At 41.3% G+C, this 27,391-nt stretch overlaps 1 protein-coding gene and 1 long non-coding RNA gene across 2 annotated transcripts in view; one reads left to right on the top strand and one right to left on the bottom strand.

Annotated features, from left to right (window-relative positions):
- The window catches only part of LOC146441551 (uncharacterized), a 74,952-nt gene that overhangs the window by 32,694 nt on the left and 14,867 nt on the right, over positions 1 to 27,391 (bottom strand). The window lies entirely within an intron of this gene.
- Positions 1,160 to 27,391, top strand: LY86 (lymphocyte antigen 86). Its single transcript, XM_085051965.1, has 5 exons — positions 1,160 to 1,442; positions 15,061 to 15,147; positions 16,575 to 16,703; positions 23,690 to 23,742; positions 26,649 to 27,391. The coding sequence occupies exons 1-5, from the start codon at positions 1,322 to 1,324 to the stop codon at positions 26,742 to 26,744; spliced, it is 486 nt and encodes a 161-aa protein (XP_084908091.1). The 5' UTR covers positions 1,160 to 1,321; the 3' UTR covers positions 26,745 to 27,391.

The following is a 27,391-nucleotide window of genomic DNA, read 5'->3' as shown; positions in this document are numbered from 1 at the left end:
AAATTTAATACATCGTGGTTGAAATCTTGGCTGCCTCTTTAATCTGTGGGATTACTTTTATTACCTTCATTGAGGCCAGGATTTTGCCTGAAGAATAGCTCTACCATTTAGCATGATTTCATAATTATCTTGTTAGGTGTTTTCCTGTTTACTAAACAACATAATTTTTCCCCTGTTCAGCTTTACTCAGTGGCAGAGCAAATGATACTTGCAGCCTTCAGAGCAAGAAAGACTGAGATGGCCAAAGTCATCTTTTACCCAACTCTGCTATGCTACAGAGCCAATTTTTCCTTGTCTCCAGCTCAGAAAAGACTGTTGCAGACATTTGCTTTAGGGTTGAATTTAGCTTGTAGCGTTTTTCCAGTTGGTGCTCTGTCCAGAAAAGACCTTTTTGGCAACTGCAGTTTGAAATTCTATTCCAGCCCTGAATCTTAAACTGAATCAGAGAATTTTACTGGAGATGAAGGAACTCTCCCTCCATTCCTTACTGATCATTCCCTGCCATCTGCACCAGCCACTAATTTCTGCATGAAGTACAGCTTTAAAAGAGTTAGTGCAAATAACAAATGCACATTTTCACTTGAGGGCCATTAAATAACCAGGAAGACAGGAGGGAAAACAATTAAGTCTAGGTTTACCTGATTTGGTATGCTGCTAAATATACCAAAACATTCCCAAAAACCACTGAACAAAATCAACATAAATGAAGGATTTAACATAGTCAAGCAGAAAGAATTCATTCCCAAAAGTTTCAAGACTTGCTTATATGGTGTCAGCTTCATCAGACACACCTCCCTTCCCTCCAGACGACAGATTTGTTACTAGGAAAAACACAGAGACCAAACTGTTCATCTTCCAAAATTTGGGCTGACTTTGTGTGATTAAGATGGGGCAATTTGGATTGCAACTTCTTTTCAGACAGAAGGCTGCAAAATAAGCCTGCCTGAAGTCTTGTCCCAAATGCTTTGACTTCAAGAGAAGAAACTGGCAGCAAGAGGAGAAATAAACAGTTTGCTGCATTGTTCCAGCAGGCACCAAGGCAGGACTGTGCTGGGCAGTGAGTAGGTGTGATTAGCTCATTTGTCATTAGTTTAACAGCAAGCAGAAAGGAGAAGTCTAAGTACACGGAAATAACCCCCTCCAATTCTGATTAGCCTCTTGTTTATCCCACATTGTGGGAAGCTGAGGCTGCACTGACTCACTTAACCCTTTTGCAGGCACAAATGTTGTAACTTCTGTGTCCCTTGGAGAAAGGAAGGAACACCTCCCTCCAGAGCATTAGCAAGAGACAGAAGCAATCCTGCAAACTACCACCACGACCATGAAGACATCAAATGTTCTTCTTCTCATCTCAGTCCTGCTTTATATTGATGCCAGCACAGAATGGCCTACGCACACAGTCTGCAAAGAGGACAACTTGGAAATATATTACAAGAGCTGTGGTGAGATTTTTTTACATTTCTGTTTTCCTTTTAGCTGCTCAACAGAGCTGTTCTTAAGCAGTGAGTGATGCTTGTAAGTCAGGCAGTGAATGGAAGTGTTACACTCCCAAACCTGCACTGGGTTTCACATTTAAATGTTTTTCATCTTTCAAGTAGAGCTGGTTTTGGTTCACATACACGCACACACAAAAATCTAACTGTATTTAGAAGATAATAATGAGGATATAATATAACTCATTTGAGAATAATAAACCACTGTGAAAAACCCTGTTTGGCATGAAAGATGACTATGATTTTTATCTTGAAGTTACGTTAAAAAAATAGGCAGACCCTAGATCTTTATCTTTTTTACCCCTGGGATGAAACAGGCTCTTCAATGCACTGATCCTGCTGCTTTCCCAGTGTGTGATGAAGCTGTGGTGATGTGCTTTCTGTCCTCCCACTTGGAGTGACAAGGGACCCAGTGTGACACTGGGAAGGATTCATGCTCTTTGCCATTGACACTGTGCTTAGCAAGACTTCAGCAGCAGCCCTTACCAGAGGCATTTCCCAGGGATCAGAGGGTTTTGTTTGTCCTTTAAATCTGTAGAGAAGAAAAGGAGCAAGCGACACTGGAATTGACTGAAAATGAATTCACTGAATGGTGCCTGGTTTCCACCTCTTGCTTTGCTGGCCGTGTGCCTCTCCTATTGTGCTGATCTACTTTACAACTGGGACAAAGGGAATTAGATTCACAGACGCCTCATTCATTTTCCGCACGTGATTTGAAAAGCGATTCATGGCAAATGAGCACCCTAGAGTTTGTTTTTCCAATTCATCCAGTTACAAAGGATTTTCCCGGGGGCTTTTCCTCGCCTGTAGCTTTCATGCGTTTTTGCACACCCATTAAAATAAAGCCAGTGAGGGACAAGAGAAGTAAATAAATATTTGCAATGCTATTCTTTACTGGCCTGCTCCCAGGGGACTAAAGTCAGGCTTCACATTCTATAAATGGGTATAACACATTAAGAAAATATTTCATTAGATACTGAATACAAACTTTGGTATCACCTCCATTTTAGTAAAAATTTATTGCATAAGTGAATTCTGTTCCCTCAACAGGTCTCAGTCAGCATGAGATGAATTGACACAGAGGCACAGGCTACAGTTTGAGTCAGTTCAAAGTATGATGAATTTGTCTGCTGGCATGTGCCAGTTAAATGTTGCTTCTTACTGTGCACACCACTGGCCTAGCTAACAATATGCATTTGTTTAGAGTCATTTGTTTCTGTCACTTCTTTTGGTTTGCCACAAACAGAAAGATAAGAGGTATATTCATTCAGGGGGAATTCACAGCTTGAGAAGCACGAGCCAGAGATCATAAAGGTCAGGTCCCACCACTTAGAGTGGTCTCCTGTTCTCCTACGCACAGCTGTAGGAGATGAAAAGATTACACAAATGTAGAAAAAAATGCAAGAATTAAATAAGATTCCTTGTTTGAAGTCAGGTTCCTTGCTCCCTTACTGCTCTGTCAGATGAAAGTTGATGCAATTCACCATTTCCACCACAATATCCTGCCTTGCCTTTGTCCAGGGGCTACCACACATGTAGCATCAGCCCAGGATACACCATCTGCATTGCTGCTGATACAGTCCATAAACTGATAGTTTGCATAAAGGAGAAGAATATAAAGTGTTTGGGGTCAAGCCCAAAAATCTGCAGGTGGGGAGGATAAATCCAAACACACTAGTCTACATCTGCTTCTGAGAAGACACCAGCCTTACTGAGCTCACCGGCAAGATCACAATGGTGCCCAAGGTGCTGATCACCCTTTCAGGAGGGGGGGAGCTTTGTTCCTACTCCATTTCACTGTAAACCAAAACTAGATGGACAGAACAGAACTCCATTTTTCATCTGTGTCCTGCCAATTGCTCTCACCAGGAGCATACAAACTTGTTAGTGTTTGACAAGACCCTTTCCCAGCAAACCTCCTTATGACAAATGTATATAATGTCAGCAAGCACAGAGTTAATATTAGGCAACTGCCCACAGTCTAGCTATTTCAGAGGAATACTGCCCCATATATCCCTCCAGCCTGAGAAATCCCCTTGGTATTTCCTGCTCCACTGGAAATGTCAGAGGACGACCCATTTTTGGTATACAGGAGCCACAGTGAGGTAACTAGTACAAAATCTTGGGTAAATGATTCCCTGTTGACTTTAAGAGGGTGAGGATTTCACCTCTAATGTTGTTATTATAGACTCTAGGATGTTTTCAGTGAATTAGGATTGAATCAAGTAAAATATAAGGAAGTTGAGAGAATTTTAACCAAGTACTTCACAACTTTGTTTCTGGAGCTGAACATCCTTTTATCAACAAATTAATAGAGTTCAATCTGAGCATTTAAAAAGGAGCCAAGTACCCATTTTTCTTTACTGTTTATCAGATCCTCTCCTATACTGCAGTAAAAATCTGACTGAAGCCAAAAATATGGGCTAACATAACTATGATTAATGCAGCAGAGAAGTTTGGGTTGAAGACAGAGAGAGAATATGTAGCAATCTCCCGTACCCAGGAGTAAGTCCCAATTACTGGTCACAAGCAATTGTTCTAGATGCATTCTGCTCCTGTAGCACATAAGATACAGGCATGCATCAGGCCCCCAGCCTCAGCCCATGCTCTGGATCCTATAAAAAGCATCCCCACTCAGCCACATCAGACTAAATGTTCTGTAACCAGGACCCCAAGTCATGCATCAAAAGAAAGAGCTAGACAAGATCCTAGAGATCAATATAATGCAGCTGTAAAAAAGTAATCTAAAAGAAACCAGACAAAAATTCTCAGTAGAAAGTCCATGGTAAGAAAATCAACCTGAGAGACAGGTGGTCTAAAAGTAAAATAAATAGACAGTGTGCTGCCTCCTCTATGTAACCGCAGGAGACATAACACCGAGACAGTCTATAAATAGCAAGACATTTCCTATTACGGCCACTCTTCCTCCCAGGAACAAGTGACAAAAATGAAGGAAGATCTCAAATGACCACAAATCACTTTAGAAACCTGGGCAGAGATCCCAAGATAAAAGCAGCTCAAATTAACATCTCTGACTGAGAAAAGAGAACCATAATTGGCAAGTCTATGCACAGACATGAAAAGAACATGCTACACAAATGGCCAATTTATATCCCTTTTAATTTCACAGTAATAATGCTTTTGATCTTTCCAGCTACATTTTAAAAGGCAATTGTCTGGGAAGGGAAGGGCAGGTAGGCAACGGTAAAAAACTGCCCTGGGCAGATTCCAGTGTTGTTTGAGTAATAGGCATCCACTTGGAAGTGCAAAGTGCAATGCAGTTGGAGGCTACAGAATATAACTCCTAAACACATATACCAGCACCTGCTTCTACATCATTCATGTAAAGCCTAATTGTCTTAATTAGCCATGAAAATATTCTCAATATGTAGTGTTAAAATAGGATCCCCTTCCTCAGGGAGAGCAGGTGATTGCTCCTGCAGACACATGAAAAATATTTCCCAATTTTTTCTTACAGCTCTTTCCTGAAATGTTAGGTGGGCCTGCATCAACACTTTAGTGCTTCAGAATGCCTGGTTTTGTTTTGACCAGCAAACCCAGACCAGCATGCTTGGTGATTATTTAAGTTTGTGTTTAAATTAGGACCTGGGACATTTCAGAGCTGCCCACTACCTGAAACTGTAGGTTTGTTTACAATGCAGAAAAGAACACTGAAAAGGTAGATAAGTTTAATGAAGGGTCTGAACACCATCAAATCATTAAGGACTTTGTTTTCTGTGCACTGGAGTAAATAATGGGGAATTTCAGGGAGATCTTCAGAAGAGGCAACGTAGTAGCATTCAAACATGACATCTTCAGAAATACTCCCAAGGCTTTATAAAACACTGTTCAGACCACATGAGATTTTTTAAATATCACAGACAAACACATTTGCCCAATTCATATCTGGTTTTGTTTGCTTTTTTCTTCTCTTTTTCATCTGAAGCAAAGTTAATAGCCATTAAAGTTTCAGGAGAAGGAGAAAAAAAATCATTATTCATTTCAACCTCCAGAACCTAAATATGAAATTGGCTACAGCCTTTTTAAGTTTTATATCTGCATATCTACAGATTTTAAAATAATAAAACATATGTAGGGATATGAGTAAGAATTTGCTTTAATTAATGTCTTCTGCTAGACAAAGAAGCTGGGGCATCTAGTCATCTAGAGAATTATTTTTACATGACAATGCCTCTCCCAAAACAGAGGAAAGTCAGGCTGAACTTCTGTCCAATGAGCTCCATGTTTGCTTGCATAGTTCTGTATCACACTTGAAGCAGTGTCATTTCTATAGATCTTTTTCCTGGCGTCCAGTGGTACAGTAGGAGAGAGCAGCACTGCCCACTTCAGTACACACTTGCACTGGATTGCATTTATAGAGAAACTCTCATTTGTATGGCTTGTCTTTGGATGTGTGAGCTCAGATTTGGATCTCTGTTCAAAATGGCCCCTTGAACTCAACAGGTTATGTAGGACCTGCTCTGGTCAGATAGCACAGAATAGACATGCTCCTGTTAAACTCTGTATTGAGAGAGCTTTTCAGTGTTTAAAATAAAACAAGAGGAGACAGACTAATTAGCTCACAATTTCTTGATGATTTATCTGTCCTTTCTGAATAGTTTCAGGCTTACTGGGGTCCCACTCACACACGCATATACTTTCTCCTACATACTGAGAGATCAAATATACTATTTTTCTTAAATTACATTTGTTCCTTTCTTTAAAATATACCTGTGACACCCAGCCCTGCTCAATTAGCAATATCAACTTTTAAACAGTACTGTTAAATTGACACCACTGCAGCACTAATTTTACAGCATATCACTTTCTGTTCTCTATGTCAACCACTATAACTAGTCCTTTTCCCTCCCTGAGCATACACTGACATTCTTTACTTATAGGATATAACTTATCTGATAGATTCAGCTGGGAAAGGATGGTCTGCAAAAAAATTCTCACTCATGCCTCTTCAGGGCAAAACTTCTTCTAGACACCTGGTAAAAAGAGGTTCTTTTTCCGTTATTCTTTGGGGTTTTGGCAGACAGATTGAACCAGATGCTTCTCTTGGACTTATTTATTTATTTCCCTCAAACCATCTCCAGCAATTGCTTCTGCTTCTAAATTATTTAAAGCCACATGACACCAACTCCCCTCTGATCTTTTGTTGCATAGACTGCTAATGGGCAAACAATCAAAGAATTTAAGAATTCCACTTGAAAACAAATTTTTTTGTTGTTTACTCCATCCAAGCCATCTTACTGTCATAGCTTTGCTGTTATACTCATCTGGTATAACTTACTTATTCCAAGCAGAAGACCAGATGTGTACATGTACATTTCTGGCACCAGATCCTAACAAACTGAAACTATCATCAGAATCAAGGTAGCATAGTTAGGAGTGCACATGCAAATCTTCTTTTAAAATTTTGGTCCCTCCACGAATTAAAACTATCTAATCTATTTCATTCTCCACATCTCGTTAGAGGATTTAAACTTCCTTTTCCTCTGTGAACTCTTGAGGTGGTTCAGAACATCATTCTACCCTTCTTTTAGAGCAGGGAGAGTACTTAGTAAGTTTTAAAATGTAAATGGCAAAGAGGAGCAGGAGACAATTTTATACCTCCAAGGTACTCTGGCAAAAACATTAGATTCGGTACCTAGGCTTTAAATCTTCTAGTAAAATCAATATTAATGCTTTCAGTGAGACTAGTAGTGGAGAGAATTAACCTCAGCTGAACTTCTCCCACCAGGCTTTAAATTTTCCCATCTAATTTAGTTCTCAGTGGTTTCCTCACAGTGCCAAATTCTTCACCAAATAAATTAAGGTCCTGCACCATGGACTGCAAAAGAGGGTTGTTTATGTGTGACAGCCTCTCCTGCTTATCTCCAGCTGATAAATCTAAACTGGTTAGCATGTTTTTCACCTATTGACTTTTGCCACATCTTTGCTTGCTTTAGCCACTGAGTCACTAAGGTAAATGTAAGTATGTGTGATAACAGTGTGGAAGGCAAGCCATAGAAAACTACCTTCTCCCCTTTGGAAACATATAGGAGAGACATACCTAAAAAATGGTATATGACATTACAGTCAAGAAATACCGTGGGCAAGGCAATACTGCCATTTGCTGCTGGATACTGAATGTGAGTCTTCATGGAGGGAGCACTCTAATACACTAAACAGGTGAGTCATAGCCATTTAAACAGTTTGATAAAAATTTGAGATTAACTCCTGTATTACATAAAGCAGAAATTATCAAAAGGCACTGCATAAAGTGAGGAGCAAGAACAAACCACAGTTGATAAGTGTTCCTATGTAAAGATTTCTCTGTAACCCTCTAAGCAATAAAGAACTGCTTACTTGACATTGCCACATCATCTCATCTAGAGCTGTCATCAAGGCCTCAAAATATCTCTGGACCCTACTACGCTTACAAAGTAAGCATAGTAGCAAAGAAAGTTTTAGCAAAGAAAATAGAGGCAGGAGATCAGGTGCTCACAGCAGTTTAATATCCTTTGGGAAAAATATTCTAAGAAAAATTAACACCTCAAAAATGAAAAAACTACTTCAGCATTATTGTGTGTTGGTGTCACTGTACCAGCTTTAAGGAGGCAACCTAAAACTAGGGAGAAAGAGCGAGCATCATGGACAAGATGTCCAAATGTCCTTTACAGATACACCATGTACCAAATCAAAACCCTTTGATCTGTTCCAGATGCTGCTTTCAGACTCAGGAGAGCTTCTAGTTGCCAAAAGCTACCATTTTTAAAACTACCACAAATTAACTTAATGCTTCAGTTTCCTCTTCACCTGAAGATGGATGGGTCCTGTCAAATGATCCAGCAGTGATCAGGCAGGTGGGAAGCCAGCTAGTCTCCTCAGCAGAGGGAGCATGCCATTCCAACTGTAGCTTACTGCCATGCTCCTGCAGTGGATTTAAACCCATCCTGGGAAAATGGGAACATTTAGCCCATTTATATGCTGCTGATTACTGTTCTGTATAATCAGCGGTATAGCTGCTATCCCAGAGCATGGCATGTGTCTGACAGCAGGGCAGTTTCTAGCAACGTTTGGTTCTATTTCTGACACAAGTCTGAAAGTCTATTGTGAATCCCCAGTCACTCTGGCAAGCACTGATGTCCAGAGATCTCAGTCTCAAGTAGGGCAGTATAAAAAAATTATTAAAAAAAAAAACACATGAAGAGGGAAGAGACAGCTCTGATTAGGAATACAGGCATTTACTGTAAGCATCTTATTCACACAGTGCGTGGTATTTTCTTACCAACAGTAGAACAAAGACTTCCCCTCTGTAATACAGTCCCTGCTGGGCCCAAATTAATGCAGTATTTTCTTGTTACACGGCTGTAGTTGAAGCCCGCCGTGTCTGCCTTTCTCAAGCTAACTAGGACAAATCAGGATTATCAAGTACAGATCTATATATGCTATCTCTCAAAGCCTGCATCTTTCAGTTTTGTCCTCTTAAACAGGCTTGGATAACGATTTGTCATACCACACAAAGCACAGAAACCTCCCTTTCCAAACTACCTCTGGCAAAAGCAAGGAAAGACTCCCAAAATTTCAGACACTGAGCCTTCCCTCAAGCTTCAGCCAACAGCTCTAAGAAGGCTGCTCTCAGGAAAGCAGGTTCAGGCAGGAAAAGGCAGGGAGACTCAGGGCCTGTCTTTGACAGGGCTGCTTTATGCATGCTAGCGACACCGCCATCCCCAAACACAGCCCTGAAGCTGCAGAGAGCCCCTCAGACATTCTGTCTTCGCAGGGGCTTCCCTCCACCTCATCACATCAGCCTGGGGCTAGCAAATATCTTTCTCTCTTTTCTACCTGACATTTGGAGAAGCCTTCTGAGTTACTGTTCCTGAATATTTGGACGTCAGTTGTACCCAGCAGTGAGTTTCATTTGGAATAGCAAGAGACAAGATCTTTGTTTTTTATTTAAACTAATTTTGTAAGACACTGAAATCACCTTGCACCAAAACTAAGGCTAGTTTTAAGAGCCAGCCAATAATGCTTGTGCCGTAATCTAACCAAGAAATATGTAACTGCTCTGTGCATTACCAGTGTTCAGTATTCTTGAGAGAGGACTGGAATCTATGTAAATTGCATAAACACTATTTTAAGCCATATTTTAAGTTTCTTTTGCCAGTGGCCTAGGCTTTTTTTTGCTTATTGATTACACTGAAACCAAATCTTCAAGCTTCCCTCTACAGCCATGTAAGTTTTATCAGAAAGGAAGCAGAGTTATTCACTCCATTAGACATCTCCAAAGGCTTTGGAGGTTTGTGTTTTAAGCAAACCTCAGAGACCATAAGTTGATAGCACTGTTTGCAAAGGGGAACTCCCACAGTCTGTGACCTCGGGACATTAAGGATACACAAACTCCAATCTTCCCTAGTCCTTCTCCTCTATGTTGCCTAAGCAAGCCAGAAAAGTTGAGGTGATAAAACATACAGTGACTTCTGCAAATGAGGCCAGAGTGACTGTCTGAAGTAGGCAAAAGCCTGGAGCTGGTCATGGCTAACGAAAATGTCTTGGGATGAAATATTCTCATGATAAAGTAGACACAGCCAGTGTGAGTCTCACAATTTATTCTGCTCTCCTCTGAACAGAGGGTCACTGTGCCCCTCCCAGGCACGTCTGGATGTGGCAGTGGCATGCAGTGCAGGCAGGCCCAAAGGGAAGTTCATTTAACTGAAGGTGCTCAGGGAAATGTAGATGCATAACCCGAGAGCTGCTAACTCACCTGATGCTTCTTCCGCAGTACCTTATAAGTAGATTCTAGTGTCAAATATAACCTTGAGCATTCAGGTTAATTTATTTAAATAGACATTAAAGGGAAATTGTTGAACGAATACATAAAGTCTGAAATCCCAAACAGTTCCTCATTCTTTCCCTCTCCTTCCATCACCTTGAATGTTGTAAAGACTAATGATTTAATTTTATTAAGAGCTTTGAAGGTGAGGCATTGCATAATTGCTAGATGTTTTTTCCTTGTGCTAATTTCCATCTCCTCTAGCACCAGCTTGTCCTTTCTTGACCCTAACCAAGTGCAGTTATGCCATTTCATTCAATTCTGTGGCTTATCTGCTCCTGTATTATTTTGAAACACCCAAAGCTTACCAGTTTGGAGGGTCTTCTTACCACTTCAAGGCTTACAAATGTGGACTTCTACAAGCAAAGCTCATCTGCTTGCTGTTGCTATTCACTCATACCAGTGATTTTCATGCTCATATGAAAACAACGTGATTTTAGAGCAGATTCAGAATAGAGTGCAGCCAGTAGAGGATAGTTTAAAAGACGGAGGGAGGGAGAGAGAAGAATAAAAGACAGAGGCTGTTATACATCAGTGCAGAAAAATTCCTAGAACAGGTGCTTCCCATCTGGCCATGCAGTTTCTGAAATGCCCAGTCAGTCATCTAGCAGCTCAGGCTCCAAGGGACATAGCCACAGTGTGTTAGCACATTATCATTCCCAGCTGTCTGATTCATCCTGTGCTCTGGAGATCCCCTCCTAGGAGAGTGGAAGGGCAGCACCAGCTCGCAGCCCTGTGCCTTTATGCACACCCATGTTCAGCAGGGCAGAAGCCACTAGCCCCAGAAAAGCAGTAACCTGGGCAGAAAAGGAAGTTGCCATCTGTTGTCCCTGTTACTAGGGTTACACCACTGTAAGTATGTCTAAGCAAATTTACCTATGAACCTTCTGCCAAGAACAAAAGCAGGAGGAAAAAAGCTCTAGAAAGAAAAGTTCGGGAACTCATCTGAGCTTCTAGGCTGTACTACACACACCTGCTCAGTCTTCTAAGAAAAACCCAGCCAAACACACCACTGTGAGCACCTCAAAATAGTAAATCAGGTTGAAATCTTGTAATGTGGTGCCAGTGCACATGGAAAACCACATCCCAAGTCAGTATGGCAACAAATCTCCATCAGGGTACTTGGGTAAGGGTGAAATAGGTGGTGGGATTCATGGGCTCAGCTGGCACTAAACCATGTAAGAGGTGATTGGTGGCAAGATGCCAGGTACATCCCAAATTCACCTCTCACAAAGCAGGATTATACTACAGAAAAAAACTGGACATTCAGCGCTAGATACAGCTGGGAGCTCAGCATGAACAGTATCAGGTTCAAATAACAGGTCTGAAAGATCTTAGAGCACTGATTGGTTACAAAACCAAAGACTTTTCCATTTCCCAGAGCAGTTGCCCAGAAGATTTAGAACTGTCTAGAGAGAAACTTGAGTCAAAATCCTGCTTCCAGACACCTTCATGCTAGCTGTAAATATGTTGCAGCCTAAGCCCTTCTCACTAGATACACAAAAAATGCCCTTTTCCCCCTCAGTAAGCAGATTTTCACTGATAAACCTCAATGTGTTTGCAAAATTTCCAACAACATTATGAGTGTTGGTGATATATCAAAGCTGAACTGGAACAGCAAAATTCTGCAACCAGTTAAAGAGTTTCTAGCTTTAATTATGGAAGAAGGAGCAGATTGAAGGGAGTAGGTGGAGGGAAGTCTGGGAACATACAGTACTGTGCACCATGAAACGTTGCAGGGAAGTGGAAGGCTGAAGGGCAGCCCCACGTATTTTAGAGATCTAACAGTAAATGTTATTGCTCTGCACATGTGAAAGACATAACATGTATTTTTTCAGTCTAACCAGCTCACTTCAGATTGAGGCAAACAAGGAAGAATAAGTATTAAACCTCCATAGGAGACACACTGTGACTCACAGCTGTACATCTGAGATGGACAACAAAAATCACAATTGTCTCAATTTGCCTTTGCCAGAGGAGGGACTCTTCATGATTTAAGGACAGAGGGGTACGGCACAATCCCTTAGAGCATAAAGCCCAGCTGAATTTACAGACTTCTTCATTTACTAAGTGGCTAAACCCCACTATTTTCATTAATTTCCTTATAGTAGCAACCTTTTGCCCTACATGTTTGGGAATCCAGGCTCCCTGGCACCATAGCTTTAGCAACACAGCCATCCTTTTAATTTATTTCATCAAGAGGCCCCCACATACACCACAGTACCTAAGATTTCAAAGTTGGACTGCAAAGTCTGAGCAGAAATTTCCACAGGGATGGTCAGTAAATTAATTGGGGGTTCTTTTGGCAATGGAAAATTTTACACTTCTCAGCAGGGTAACAACACAACATCCAAGTGCTCCGATTCACAAATTTTGCTGGAATTCCTCATGCAAGTTCTTCCTCACTCTCCTCTTCTCTGAGGACCAGACAACACCTCCCTGGATATGTCAGGATCCTATGCTGCATCACTAGCAGAGCAGTAAAAGACATCCACGGCTACAATGCACTATGAAATGTGTCATCTGGCAAAGGAGCTCAACCCATGGAAATAAACAGATATCCAAACTAAAATAACCCTGAGATCTGGGTCATTGTAAGAAGCCCAAGTGTTCCAGAAAAGCTTGGTTTCATGAATATACCCTTTCCACTTAGTTACTGATGAGAAATTTTAAACTAAAAGCTCAGTTTCTAACCCTAACACCATTATTTAATTTGTTCATTAAAGCACAGTCTAGCCTCTTTGAAAATAGAAGAGCATAATACATGTTCTGGTGCCATGTTTGACCATAACTCCCTCTGGAAATTGCAGAACTGACAATTTTAGCAATTTGACAACCAGCAGTATTTGTAGGCATCAATGCCCAAGTTGCTCTGATTCCGAGCAGCTGCTTCCTGAACCTTATCATTGCACCACACAAAAAACAGAAACAAGAGGGGCTCTTGCAGAAGTCCAGAGGAAAGCGGAAACCAAGCCCTGAGAAATGGTAGAAACCAGAAGGGAAGCAGGAGTAACGGTCCTGGAGAAAAGAGAAGTTTGACATGTTTTCCAACTCGAGCAGGAAACTGCTCTCCTAACTGATTCCAGCAGCTTCTGTAGCTGCAAAAACAAAGTTAGACAGGAATAAGAAAAAAGAGGAGACAACCCTCTGACTCTGGTCACAGTTGATAAACAACTCCAGGCACTAAATTTTGTCCAAAGCAGATTATGCAACTGCAGAGACTGCTTTAGTGGTGTGGAGGACAAAATCCAGCACCAGGACACAGAGCTGTGGGAAATATCACTGCCTTTTATCTCCTTCCTTTGAAGAGTTATTTTAATTTACCAGAATTTAGAGCTCGGGTACTCCTTTTACACCACATCGGCAATCTGTGGGCTCACAGATCCCAGCTTAGTTAAAGCCCTCCACATCGTCTCAACACTTTCATTCATTTTGTGAAACCCTCTAAGCAATCAGGTTTTGGTCACACAGGCTTGCTGTTTGCCAGCTGCTACAGCTGTGGGGTACTGCTGCAAAAGCAGGGTTAGACTATAGGGGTGCTGGCTCAGCCTCAGAGAGGACACTCGTGACTCAAGTTTCACCACAGCATCAAAGGAAAATCCTCCCAACCTGTTATTTTCAACTCAGCGAGAAGATTAGCTCAAGCAACAATAACTTAGAAACAGAACTCAGTTCCCAAGTCTATATTTGTCACTACCAGATCTGTGTAAACCAAGGAGCCTATGGCTGCTTCTGCCACAGCTGCTTCTCTTTTTTCCACAGAGAACGATGTTGGATGTACAGGCTGGCTGGAAAGCCATAATGAGGGACAAAACTACACCTAAAGCAAGCTTTCAGGTTCTAGGTATTTTTCCAAACTGGCCAAATCTTTCCCTTCCTGCCACAGCTTTGGAAAATACTTGCACATTCTATTGGTTGTGGCAGCTGAGCTGTCAGTGCGTGCTGCTGCCTGTCACCACAGAGTGACACATCAGCAAGCCTTCAGACAGCATCAAGTCTCATGGAGGCTAGCAAGGAAGAAGGTGAAAGTGGTAGGAAAACAATTATGTTTTTACAAGAGTTTTAGAGCTTTTTGCAGAGAAAGGGATACTGTAGGAACTGAAAAGAATCATGTTCATGGCAATTACCAGTAAAAGGGGTCCCTTTGGCCCCAGAAGTCTCCCAGAAAAGAAGAAATGTAGAATATTTCCTGGCTTAGAAATATCACAGGATGGTGGACCCAGCAAAAACCACTGCAATATCTCAGTTAACACAATTTTATTTTCAGTTTTGGACTTTCCATCCCACTCCAGAACTCAGTTTCCTAATCAGCCTTACTAAGCCATCTTCTGATACAAATTAATTGAAAAAACATCTTCATAACCAATTGCTCATCAGTGCTGAAGAAGGAATGGCAATATGCACTCTGGGAAGAGCAGTTGTGCTGAAACTTCACCACTGAATAAGTATTGGCTACCCACCACATTGGGAACTTGCTTTCTTTGAACCTGGCTCATGCTCCTAACACAGCAGATTTTAGCCTCATACAGGTTATCATCTGAGTGGGCTTCAGACTGAAGAAGCAGGAAGTACAAAGTAGCAACTGAACACAGGGTATAGGAGCTTTGAGCACTTCTCGGAGAACTTTTAAGGAATATGCAATTTGTCTTTTATAACACTTTTATATTTTGTTTTTTTCTTCCATACAGGCAGTATCTTAGTAAAGGTACAACTTGTAACCTACTGCTTTGTGTCTTCAAACAGATCCCCAGCAAGATTTTTCTCTCAGCATTGACCGTTGCTCTGATATTGCTACTCACACTTTTAACATCAAAGCTTCAATGGTCCTAAGTAAGTGAATTACTATTTTCTCACACCATACACAGGTAATTCATGTGTGAGTCCTGGTTTTTAAGAAGTAAGCAAGGGTGACAATCTCCTATAAAATATCAATGGGCTCAATTTCTTAGAAATTTCAAAACCTGTGCAGGGTTACAAAAATGTCAGTTCTGTTATCAGCTTGGCTTCAGACTACATATGTCACCCTAAACAGGTCATATCAGCCCCCAGCCCCTGTTTCTCCCCTACTCTTCATTTGTGCGCATGGAGAGCCAAGGTGGGGCTGCTCCAGAGCTTACCATCTTTATAGCTAAGTCTTCTGAGGAGACTCTTGTTGAATGAGACAGCTACAGCACCCACACTCTTGTGTCAGTACCTCACCAAATTGCCAAGGCTGTGACCCTTGCAGGTAGGGGACTGAATGGACTCACACAGAGCAGGGTGGGGACATCCTTCTGTCCCTCCTGGGCATACAGAGAAGTGTGCTGGCCTGAGGCAACAGTCGTGCCATCAGTTTACCACCTGCACTAGCTGAAATTATTTCCTTCAGCACCTGACTGATCAGCAATAAAAGGTAAAAAACTGGCTGCACAGTTGAATATAAGCCACAGCTTGCCTTGTGATTCTTTCACAGGAAAGCCATCACTTGCAAACCTGTTGGCTCAAAGCTCACCTAGATCCTCTACTACCAGAGCATACAAAGTGCTGCTGCGTGCTCTTGGAGGTTAAAATAAGTTTGTCTGCCAAGCGTCTTTTAACACCTGGGAATGCTTCCTTGCATGCAAAAGATCTCCCTTCTGTGAGACATGCTGCCCAATTGTCCTGAGCACATCAGTTTTCAGGTGGCTGCAAAGGTGAACAAGCCTGCAAAAACCACATTATAGGCATTGCAAATACTTTTCCCACAAGTTAGAATACAGGACCACTGTCTAAATCCAGTAGCCTCACTGGCTCTGCCTGTGTTAGCAAGCCAGGCACAAGCAGGCAACTCCCTAGCACTGCCAAGCTGCTGTGTTGGTTCCTGGCAGACGCGTGGCTCAGGCCAGCTAATGTTTTCCCAGCTACTATTTTCCCAGGCAGCAGTTACAGGTCACAGATTGTTCCCAGAGGCCCACTGGATATGGTCCCTCTGCTAAGAACAGAAGAAAAGAAAGTTTAGATGTAAGGACATGAGATTTGCTATGCCATTTGACCTCAGAGACAGAAAATGGTCATGGTAACAATCAAGATAACTTCTAGTATATCCCTTGTCATATACCTTGAAGGGCTTAGAGACCTGTTCCTGAAGCACAGATTTCTACATATCAGGAGTGCTCAATGAAGAGAAAACATCTAATGTCTCAAACAGCAGGGAGGAAAAAATAGAGTCTTTTTTAAAATAAAGTAATAAACCTGTTTACCCTTGCACTTTCTCTGAGCTCTCTTTCTGCCTTGTGTAGGACACAGCATCAAGGAACTCTATATCAAGCTGGCCATGATCATAAATGGGAAGACTGTCTTAACCTACTCAGAGACTCTTTGCGGGCCGGATCATTCTAAGCTTATTTTCTGTGGGAAGAAGAAAGGAGGTAATTTAGGTAGCACTCTAAGTGTTTGATGGCTACTGAATACTCCAAGCAGGATGCACCTGCTGTGCTGTTGACTGCACCACTACATTGTAATGTTCTGTTTACTTCACCAGCATGTTAATGGGTGACAGGAACACAGTAGGACAGAGACATTTTAATTTAAGGGCCTGCTTTTCCCCCGCAACCTGTTTGTTTGCTTTACTTTTAATCACAGAATATTACACGCACATGAGATTTCAAATCCATTAAAAATAACTCTGGTTATGTGACCCCCATCCAACAGGGGAGAGACTCACAAGCCCTATTTAAAGGCACATGGTTGTCATGTGAGCAAGAAGTGTGACAAAAATAAAGGCTAGTTCTGTAAAAGAAATGGCTGAGCAAACAAACAAGCATTCTGAACATGTCCTTCACTATTAAGCAAGTCACACTTCCTGTCCCTAAAGGTAATTCTTTCATCACTTTATGAGGAAATATGCTTGAATAAGGATTTTTGGAACAAGATACTATTTGCTACCATCTATGGTTTGCATCTTGTTTTTGTTCAACATGTGCCTATGCAGCAGTCGGATAAATTCAGCTCATGCCAGTCACACCACCAGCTGGTGAAGACTTGCTCCAGTTGGTTTGGAGTGCTATTACCTGTCCCCAGAAAAGAGGCATCTTTGGGCCCAGGTGAGCCTGGCAAGACCCCTTATTTCACAAGCTAAGTTAGGCAGTGCCGAGTTAGCCGTGCCATGACTGGAAGAGCTACGGTCATGCTTCTAGACTGCAACATCTACATATCCACTAATTTTAAATCCCTCTTACATCATGATCATCTCTTTAGGCCGATTTTATAAAAAAACAGGTAGAGCCACAGAGAAGTTTGTGTTGTTAGAGCACCAGAAGCTCTGCTTTCCTTCCATTCACCTGCATCTTCAAGCCGCTAACACTGCAATAACTCATGTGTAAGTGCTATGAGTTTAAAGACCATGCACAGCACTACTGCTAAGACAGCCCCAGAAAAATTACTAAGACATTTCACACTGCACAGAACTATCACAAATAATAGAGAAATGCTGCATGAGCAACCAATTATGTAAATCCTGTAAGCCAGATAGACAAAAAAATTAAATTCAGAAGTTTCTTCAATTGTGGATTGAATTACAAGAAGAAAAAACCCACCCACAGACCTACTGAAAAACTATCTTATTCTGATGAAGTTCTAAATAACATCCTTTACTGAATAGATTAAGGAGAAGTAGAGTCAGTCCTGAGCTGAACACAAACTGCTATTCACACATTAAGCCACAAAGCCAAAACCTCCTGGGGTTTCCAAGTCTCTTAATCTTAAACTGACAGCAGATTGTTTCTGCTAATTGAAGTACATTACAATATAAACCCATAGTTAGTTGTTTAAATAATACCATATATCTTCATTTAGAAGCATCCCTACTTTAGTGCAAAGACCTCTGCTATGCACTTTTTAATACACACCCTCTCGTTCAGTAGCTGGTTTTATTTACTAATTAAGTCACAGTGGGAAAGATGTGAACTTTCTCAGACAGGTTCAAACTGAAAATGTGGTATTTCTTAATTAGTTGATAGTTGAATCTAACCCATGTTTTAGGACACAGAATTGAGCTGAAGACCAATTTAAGGCAATTCAGGCATAATTTACCATATTAACACAGCTGTAAATCTGACCCAATGCCTATGCAGGAATGACAATATGTGAATGGCCAAGTATGCAGACTACTAAGACACAGGGGAGCAGAAACCCCTTTCAACTGAAGCTTTTCATGGAGAGCCTCTTTTTCCTATTGCATGGGCAACATTTCCAACATCTGGCCAGACCGGACCTGAGTTTCAATATAGTTTCACACAGAATTTGGTAGCCTTTCACACAGAGGCCAGAAATTGCCTGCTCCTCCCTCTCCCAAAATTAGACAGAGCACCATCCTTCTGCATGCTTTGTTGATCCACTCACTTCTGGGGAAAAGCAGAGCAGAAGTTACAAGAAAAAGAGACTTGTGAGAGCCAGATGTGGCAAAGTCTTGGTTGTTTGAGGAAAGTTTTCTTTTTATTTATTTTTATTTGCTCTCCTATAATGCTACAGTTTTTTCACAACTAGAAATACTCTTTGTGCTGGAAAGACTTAATATAGCTGGAGGTTTCATGTTCATCATAATCATATAGTATTTACTGTTTTTGTTAAGCAAAGGTCATGTCTGGCACTGCTCACTAGGGCTCATAAATAGGACTCCAAGATCTTTTTCTTTGAGCTATATGTCTGTTGTGAAGTAGTTAGCTCACAGTTTGTGAGGAAATTGGCCATCGTCTATTTAGGAACAATAGCAACAAGATTGCTAAATTCTTTGTGGTATAACATGAATTCAGGCCTTCCTCTTTTTTAGTAGAAAGCGCTGGTTATTCCCCATTTCCTCCAAAGAAAACAGTTACATAAGATTTAAAAGATTTTCCCAGTGCAGTCACTAAAATCAGAATAAAAGACCGACCAGGGTAATATTCAGCAATGTGCCAACCACAACTTGCAGGCTTAAACAAAACTACCTGACAAAAAGAGAGCTACATCCTCTGCAAGTTCTCTTTTGGGCTCAACTGACAGAGGCACCATCAGAGCACTTGCACAATTCCTTGTGCCTGCTCCCAAACCATTGAGAAATCCCCACCTTGCTTCAGACCTCCATGCTTTACATTATTGTCCCTTTCAGTAGTTGTTACAGTGAGCAAGTTTCTAAAGCAGTATTTGTGAATAAAAGTAGAGAACATAGCATGAATTAAAAAACTGGCTATCACATTGAGAGTTTAGGTACCTGTTTCTGAGAAAGTAGCTATACCACAAAGCTGGGTCTTTGGGCTGACACACAATGCCAACTTGCTTAGCTCCTTCATCTCACCTTTTCCTCACCAGCAAAAAGAGCAAATGTTTCTTACCTGGATATTTATTTATATATATGTTTTTCCCTCTGAACTATACATCTATAGCTGGCAGTTATTCACATCATTCCTACATCCATAAAACCCACAGAAGTTGTGTGTCAGTTGCATGGGTGCAAGATCGTGTCCTAGAAGAACTCCAACACAGAGCATTGAAGTTCTAAAAATATTTAAAGCATAGAAAAAGGAAGAGGTGGGTGCAGATGTACAGGGCCTTTATATAGTACAAGAGTGTGAGAACGCATAAAGATTTTCAGTGCAAGGAAGATTTGAGAAAGAGGAGTGAGAATTCCTTTATAGGTGTTTAGTCAGGAAGGAGAGGCATCTTCATGATAAATGATAACCAGTAATTTGATGTAATCCTCAGGAAGTTCTTACTTACACATATGAAAGCTCTGCTTCAGACTGGAAGCTACTAAAGGCCTGCTCACTAGCAATGTAAAGTTACTTTTGGTAGAAACGATGGTGAAAAGCTGCTACAAAAAATACAGTAGTATCACCTTGATTCAGTGGTACATTAGAAATCTTTTCTAGGCTGCTCTACAAAAAAAATCACCTTAAGATAAGTCTGTAAGAAAAAGGGCTAAAAGCACATCAGTGGTGACAGCATACTTGACAGGTACCATAACTTACCAGCACACACAAAAAGAAATATGGGAATTTTTAATTGGAAAAATGCACTCGTGGTTTATGGTCTTCTGAAAGCATGCTTATTTTTTCAACTACATTTAGACTTTTCTCTAGGAAGACCACAGTATTCTTTCAATGAGATAAGCTTAGTGTTTGTGACAGTTACGCTTACTGCAGCAGCTGTATTCATCCTCTTTCAATGGAGGAATGTAAAAATGTATGAGTATATGGAGAAAAATGCATATGAAAAACGTTGTGATAAACTGCAGTCCTTCAAGCCTTGGAGGATGTTTACACTTCTGGAATCATAGCAGAAATCCTCATGCAACTGGAACACTGAATGGTCTTAGAGAAGCCTGATCCACTGAGGAGGTTTCCATGGTCCAAAGTGAATATGAATGATAAAATTTAGCAGATCTATGAATCCATAGTATTTCCTGACAGGTCTAAACTAGCTGAAAATGAAAGCTGCCCTTGCTTTCCTACAAGGACATACTTTCAAAGCAGCATAGTTTTCCCTCCCCAGTGAAGCAAGAAAGGTCACAGGAATTTTCCGGAGGACTGGTTACAGAACCACAGAATTGTTGAGGTTGGAAAGGACATCTGAAAGTTATTTAATCCAGTTCCACCTACTTCAAGCAGGGCCATCTGACAGCCAGTTGCCTGGGACCATGTCCAGGGCAAGATTTTTAAATATATCCAAGTATGGATACTCTACAACCTCTCTGGGCAACCTCTGCCAGGACTCAGCCACCTTCACAGTAAAAAAAGTCTTTCCTGATGTTCAGAAGAAACCTCCTGTGTTTCAGTTTGTGCCCACTGCCTCTTGCCCTGCCACTAGGCACCAGTGGAAAGCACCTGGCTCTATCCTCTTTATAACCCCACTTCAGGAATTTGTACACATTGATGTGCTGTCCCCTAATATTTTTATGTTCTCTAGGCTGAACAGTTCCAGCTCCTTCTGTCTCTGCTGACTGAAGAGATGTTCTAGTCCCTTAATCACATCACTGGCCCTTCACTGGACTCTCTCCAGTAGCTCCATATGACTCATATCTGTGAACCACTGCAAGACCCCTGGTTAGAAAGAGCTAAACAAGGGTAAAGCAGAAGCATAAAGCAGTAAATGTGGACCTCAAACTGGACACACAGCACCTCCTGCTCTGCAGCTGAAGGGTCCCTAAAAGATGATACAGCCCATGACAGTGATTTCTTTGATAACTGAGCAAAGGCATAGCTACAACACATCAGAGCAATCAAGGAAAACTTCTCAGAGTGGGCTGAGGCAGAGCCCTGAGACTGCATTCATCTAGTTACTTTATCACAGTGAAGTGTGTGGGGAAAAATAGCTTCTACCTACACTAGATGAGAGATTAGCATTGCCATCATTTCAGAAGCAAATTTATGGCCTGATGACACCTACTTCATTTTAAAATACAGGCTTTGCAGAGCCTGAATGTTGCATCTATGTTTTTAGATTCTGGATGGCTTTCCGAGAGCCTAGGTGAGATCCCAACAAGAGACACGATCCAAGAGAAGCTTCCATGTCCCTGTGGAGAAGGACTTTGGGGAAGGGTGATTGTTCACCGCCCAGTTTCCCTCCACTCTCCTCTGCTGTCATCCAACATTTGCTAGGCTGTGAGTTGACTGAAGAAAAAGTAGCCCTACAAGGCTCTCTACTGAAAAAAAGGACACACAAAGCACGAGCCCCACCACTGCATGGCCCACACCACCCTGAGGGGGCAGCTGTCAATGTGCTTTAGCTCATATCAACACACACAGCTCAAGTCCCAGGGGAGTCACTCATCACCTAAGTTACACAGTCTGCAGTGCCTTTAATTCCCATTTAGGCTCTATTAAAGCTGTGAACAGAGAGGTGGGCTGTACTGTATTTTTAAAATTTTTGAGTCACCACTCTTTGCAGTGGAGATGTGTCAGACTCCTGGGCTCTTGCTTCGTGCACAGAAGCAAGCGGAGATGGTGACTGCTCTCTGAAAACAACAAGACTTCTTGGGGTCCACATGAATTAGCCAGGGATGCAGAGGGGAATGAGTACATTTCAATCGCTGTGGCATAGTTGAGATTGACAAGCCAAGACATACTTATTCTGTTCTCTGTTTCGAGATTAGGTTTTGCAGAACAACACTGAGCTGTTTTGCATCTTCTCCACCTTCCAGGATCATCAGGGCATTAAACAAATTTCTCATTAATGCAAATGTGTAGAACATTGGTCATATCTCAGGTTTTTCCTTTTCCTAGTTTATCTTATAGTCCTGATTCTTTCATATAATTTTGTTACAAGACTATCATTTCATATCATGTGTGGGAAGAACTTTTGTGGACTGTTTTCCAAGTCCATGCATGGTGAGATGGACCATACTACTCAAAGATGCTTTTATCCAACCTTTCACAAGAAACAGTTTAAATCAACAGCAAGACTAGACTAAAACAACTCTCTAGAAGTGACAAGCATCAAAATGCCAGCACATACTCATATAAACATGATGAAACACTTACTCCTCTGTCACTGTCAAAGTAAAGAATATTTCATGACACCTACAAAAGAGAATCCTTAAACAGTTTTTAGACTTTTACATGACTTGTGTGGGGCAAGTTGTGCAAGAAATTCTGAAATACTGAAACATCTACAAGTTTAATTTTCAGTCAAGTCTGCACCATTTGGCCCAGTAAGCTATGAAAAAGTAGGAGGAACTGCAGAACATCTTGCTAATTCTCTCCATTAATGCCAAAGTTGCCCTTTCTTCAACAGCCAAGAGCAGGCATGCCTTGCACGATTGGGGAGATGAGGATTGGAAGGTGGAACTTCCAGGCTCTATTCCAGTCACCAACACAACTTGTGATGACTTTAATACCTCATGTAACTTCTTGATGAATGCTCCCTCAGCAGAGAGACAGACATGTTCTTATTACTTTACGGTCATGTTCAGCAAGCAGTCAGAAGTCCACACCTACACAAACACTCAGCTCAGACTGGTTTTTCTTAAAGTTACCAATACAGTACAGTTCAACTACTGCAGCTGCAGGTGTTTAACACTTCATGCTAAAGGACTTGAGTCTGGCAGTCCCCCCCTTCCCCTTTCATTTGCAGGATGCGTGATGACATTGGAGCATCCACTTGATTGTGCAAAGACATGCCCCACTTTTCCATTCAGATGGGCTGCAGATGCTGCTTGAGCCCAAGCTCTGTCTTGCTTTCCCCATGAGGCAGTATATTTACATCCTGACATTTCCCTCAGGAGGGCTGTTGCAAGACGGTGTACAGAGCATTTTCCAGTTCCATAGCACTTGTCACTGGAGCCTTTGAAATGCCACTACAAAAAAAGGATCTATGGTCAGCTGCCTTTTTCTTTCATGTGCTGCATGTCTAACCACCCATCACCGTTGTTGCTTTCCAGAACGCCTCTCCTATGAGGGACCAGTCACACTGGGAATCAAAGAAATCCCTCAGGTAAGTTGGTCACAGCTGTGTTCCCAAGAAGAAGGGCTTTCTGGATGAGGTGTGGTCACAAGAGCATGTTCCAGGCTTTCCCAACTGGCTCACTGCACCTGATAGTGTTATGAATAATCCTTTCCAACATGAAATTAAGTGGCTTTGCTTATAAAGCGTTACAGAGGCACTACTATTCAAAGTTTTTTTCAGGATAAGAGAACTCCTGTTACCAGCATTAAGTCAGACAGCCATAGAGTTCTTTAGTAGGCTTCCCCTCTCTTATTCTTAAAATAGCAAGAAAAGAAGCAGTTCCAGGAGACTCCCAAGAGACAAAAGCTGCAATTTTGCTCAGTCCTTAGTGAACTGAATAATTTGGAGAAGCTCATTCCTCCTCTTTGGCTATAAAGGCAATTTAGATAGCTATTGCAATTGAATGTGTTCCACTGTACATACATGGTGTCAGGCAGAGACAGAGGTCTTCTAGGTGGCCACTGAAGGTACAAGGTATTAGACCAAGAACGCTTTTTCTGGATTTGTGGAGCCTTAAAATAAGAAGATATTGTCTTAGGAAGGTGAGAAAACAGGCAGTACTCTAGGCACTGCTCTGAATTTCCTGGTCATCCATTACAAATGCTTTTTCCTGGCAGCTTTCTCCACACACAGCTAAGTCTCCTAGAAGTTCAACCAAATCACACTGCAAAGAAAGACCTCAAAATGCTGAATGCACCAGTCTCTTAACTGGGCACAGCACGAAGATATATTTGATCAGTACATAACAAAGGATGTTTTAGAGACATACAAAGAAGAAATTGGATTGAAGGAAAGAAGGAAATGTCTTTGATTATCAAGGCATCTTGTCAAGAATGTGGCAAAGAACGGATCACAGTCACCAGTGCAAAAGCATAGAGTTCAGGTGGTCAGTCAAACACTCCTTAGATTTCTCAGAGAGGCACAGCATGAGCTCTCAGTTCTTCAGCAGTAGATATAAAACATATGTCAGAGGCTCAAAGATGAGGTCTGGGGGCTGCTCAGCACTGGATTGCTCCAGGCAGGAAAAGAAGACAGGATCAGAACAGGGCTACAGAACAAAGACATGAGTCCCAAAGAACTGGGCTTGCCAAGACCTGCAGAGGTGATAACAAGGATAGCTGGCTTCTGGGAGGATTGAGCCTCCATAAGAGCTACCATTTCATATATCTCAATCTTCCTTTGGTGACAGCAGCAACCACAAACTTCATTTTCCCAAGGCTTTCACACAGGGAGCTGGACCCCCTTTATGCAGGCTGTTATCCCACCCCAACCAGTCTGCTTCTCTAAAGGCTATACCTATAGATGATGTGTTGAGCACTGCCTTTTGATGTCTCACACAGGAGTGCCTGAGCTCACATCAATCTGCATCCTGCTCCAGGAGCAGCTTTACTAACATACTTACATAGTAAAGCCTCAAGACAAACTGAAGAATAGATCTTTAAACCAAGAAGAAGCCCTAGAAACATGCACACAGACCAGTAAAACTCCAGTTCTAAGCAAATTAGCTGAATTTTCAGCTAATTTCTGGAGCCAGAAACTCCAAGACTGATCACAATCCTCTTTTAATAACAATCTTCCACCACAAGCAAAAAAATTGTTCTGAAGGAGAAAAAAGAAAACTAATCACCAATAAGCAATGAAAATTAGTCACTATGAAGTCCCTTCCACAAATTAAACTATAAGCTTTTAGAGAATTAACATGCTTGGGAGAAAGGGAAGCCTCTTTCGTTAACTAATCAATCAGGCAAATAACACTATCTTCCCATAATGACTAAAAGGAATTATTCCATACAGCAATCATCTTCTGCTCATTGCAAAGAACAGCCTCATATGAGATGTTTGCACAGTCCACACCAGAATCACAAACAGGCTCTGTTCTCAAGAGCATGTTGCCATTGGGCCTCTCTCTAAATTTAGATTTTACTCTTAACTTGAACCTCTCTGTGAGGACTCAGGCCAGATAGAGCTTTAGAAATCCCATTGTAAAAAGCAAATGCCAAGAAACTTGACTCATTCTAGCCATGCTTCCTTCTATTCCACAAGCAGAGGGGCTTTAAGCAGGGCAAGATCATTTTGTAGTTCAAAGCCAGGACGTCACTGCTGCCAAGCTCTCCTACCCCACACTTTGCTCCCCTCCACGCTCCAGAAAGAAAAGAAAAATCAGAAATAATTACTGCCGTGCCAGCAATATGCAGTGAATAAAATCTAGTTCACTTCTTCTTCCAAATCTGTTCAGTGACCCTTGTCACCTCCTCTCACCAGTACTTCTCTTTCTCCAAGTGTCTGAAGAGAGCCATTTTGACCAATACAAAATAGCCACATCTCCTTTAAGGTTCAGATTTTTTTCCACTTTAATGGTGTAAGTTCTCCCCAAAGCCTGAGTTCATAATTTCAAGTAGACGATTTGAAGTTAGACTACTTCTTGTTTTATTACATAGAAATTGATCATAGATTGAGTCATCTATACACACACATCCCCCAAGGTGCTCTGTTATAAAAATTCATATCAATAACACAAAACAACAAGATCCATGGAAGAGAACTGAGCACCTCTTTTTCCAGTTACTAAACAGCACAGGCCATATTGTGCTTGCTCATAAGAAACATGAGAAATAACACACATTTGAAGGGATTTTTTTATGCTGCAAAACATTTCATTCTCCTTGCACTGTTTTAATTTTCAATTTGTGCTGTCAGCATTGATATCCCTGAGGAGAGTATTTTGGCAGAAAATATGGGCACGTCCTTTACCACCTCTGAAACATTTGGACCAGAAAGATTTTGGAGGAACTTGATGGGAAAAGCATTATTCTGTTTCTAGAAAGAGGAGTCAAACTTAAGCAGTTATATACTACTGATGGGCTAATCCCTTGCTTTGCATTTGTCTTATACAGGGAGATTACACTCTTTCAGCAAAGCTGACTAATGAAGATCAAGTCACTGTCGCTTGTGCCGATTTTACTGTGAAAAATTATTTAGACTATTATTAGCAACAAACCAATTTCATCAAAGCTACAACCACCAAAACTATTCAAGCCAAGTAGGCTGCTTGCATGCTGCAATGATTCTGAAGAAAATAATCCTCACATGGTGATTCTGATGCTGTTTCTCTTTATAATTTGCTATTTTCAAGAAGTTACTAGATCCTCTAGTGGTAATTTTATCTCAATGCACACTGTAGCCTACTTTTTCCTTCTAATATATACAGCTGTAAGAAGAAAGTATCCAATACCAACATTCTCATCTTAGGATGAAAATAGCATGAGGCAGAGCAGGCGAGAGCCTAAACACTTTTTTGCAGTAAGTTATGGAGGTATCCATTTCTAACACAGGCTAAAAGATGACTTTCACATATATCACATACTATGCAGTTACAGAATTCAACATCTTAAATCTTCCCTGGAGCCCGTCTGGAGATTCCACTAGCACAGCTTTTGTTATAACCACAGAACAAAAGCAAATAGGATGAACATGCCTTTTTTCCAGTGATCGATGTCCTGTCACTGGATTCATATCACCCTAGTCTTCTGGAGTCTACCTGGAATTTTTTGTCCCGTAATGTCTTTTAAGTGAGGTGTGAATCATTCTGTACCTAAGCTACGTGCTTTTCTTGCTTCTCAATAAATTCATAATGAAA

The sequence above is a fragment of the Lichenostomus cassidix genome, chromosome 2 (assembly GCF_008360975.1).
Source record: "Lichenostomus cassidix isolate B80296 chromosome 2, HeHo_3.0, whole genome shotgun sequence".
Lineage (NCBI taxonomy): Eukaryota > Metazoa > Chordata > Aves > Passeriformes > Meliphagidae > Lichenostomus > Lichenostomus cassidix.
This window is presented reverse-complemented; position numbering and strand designations above follow the sequence as displayed.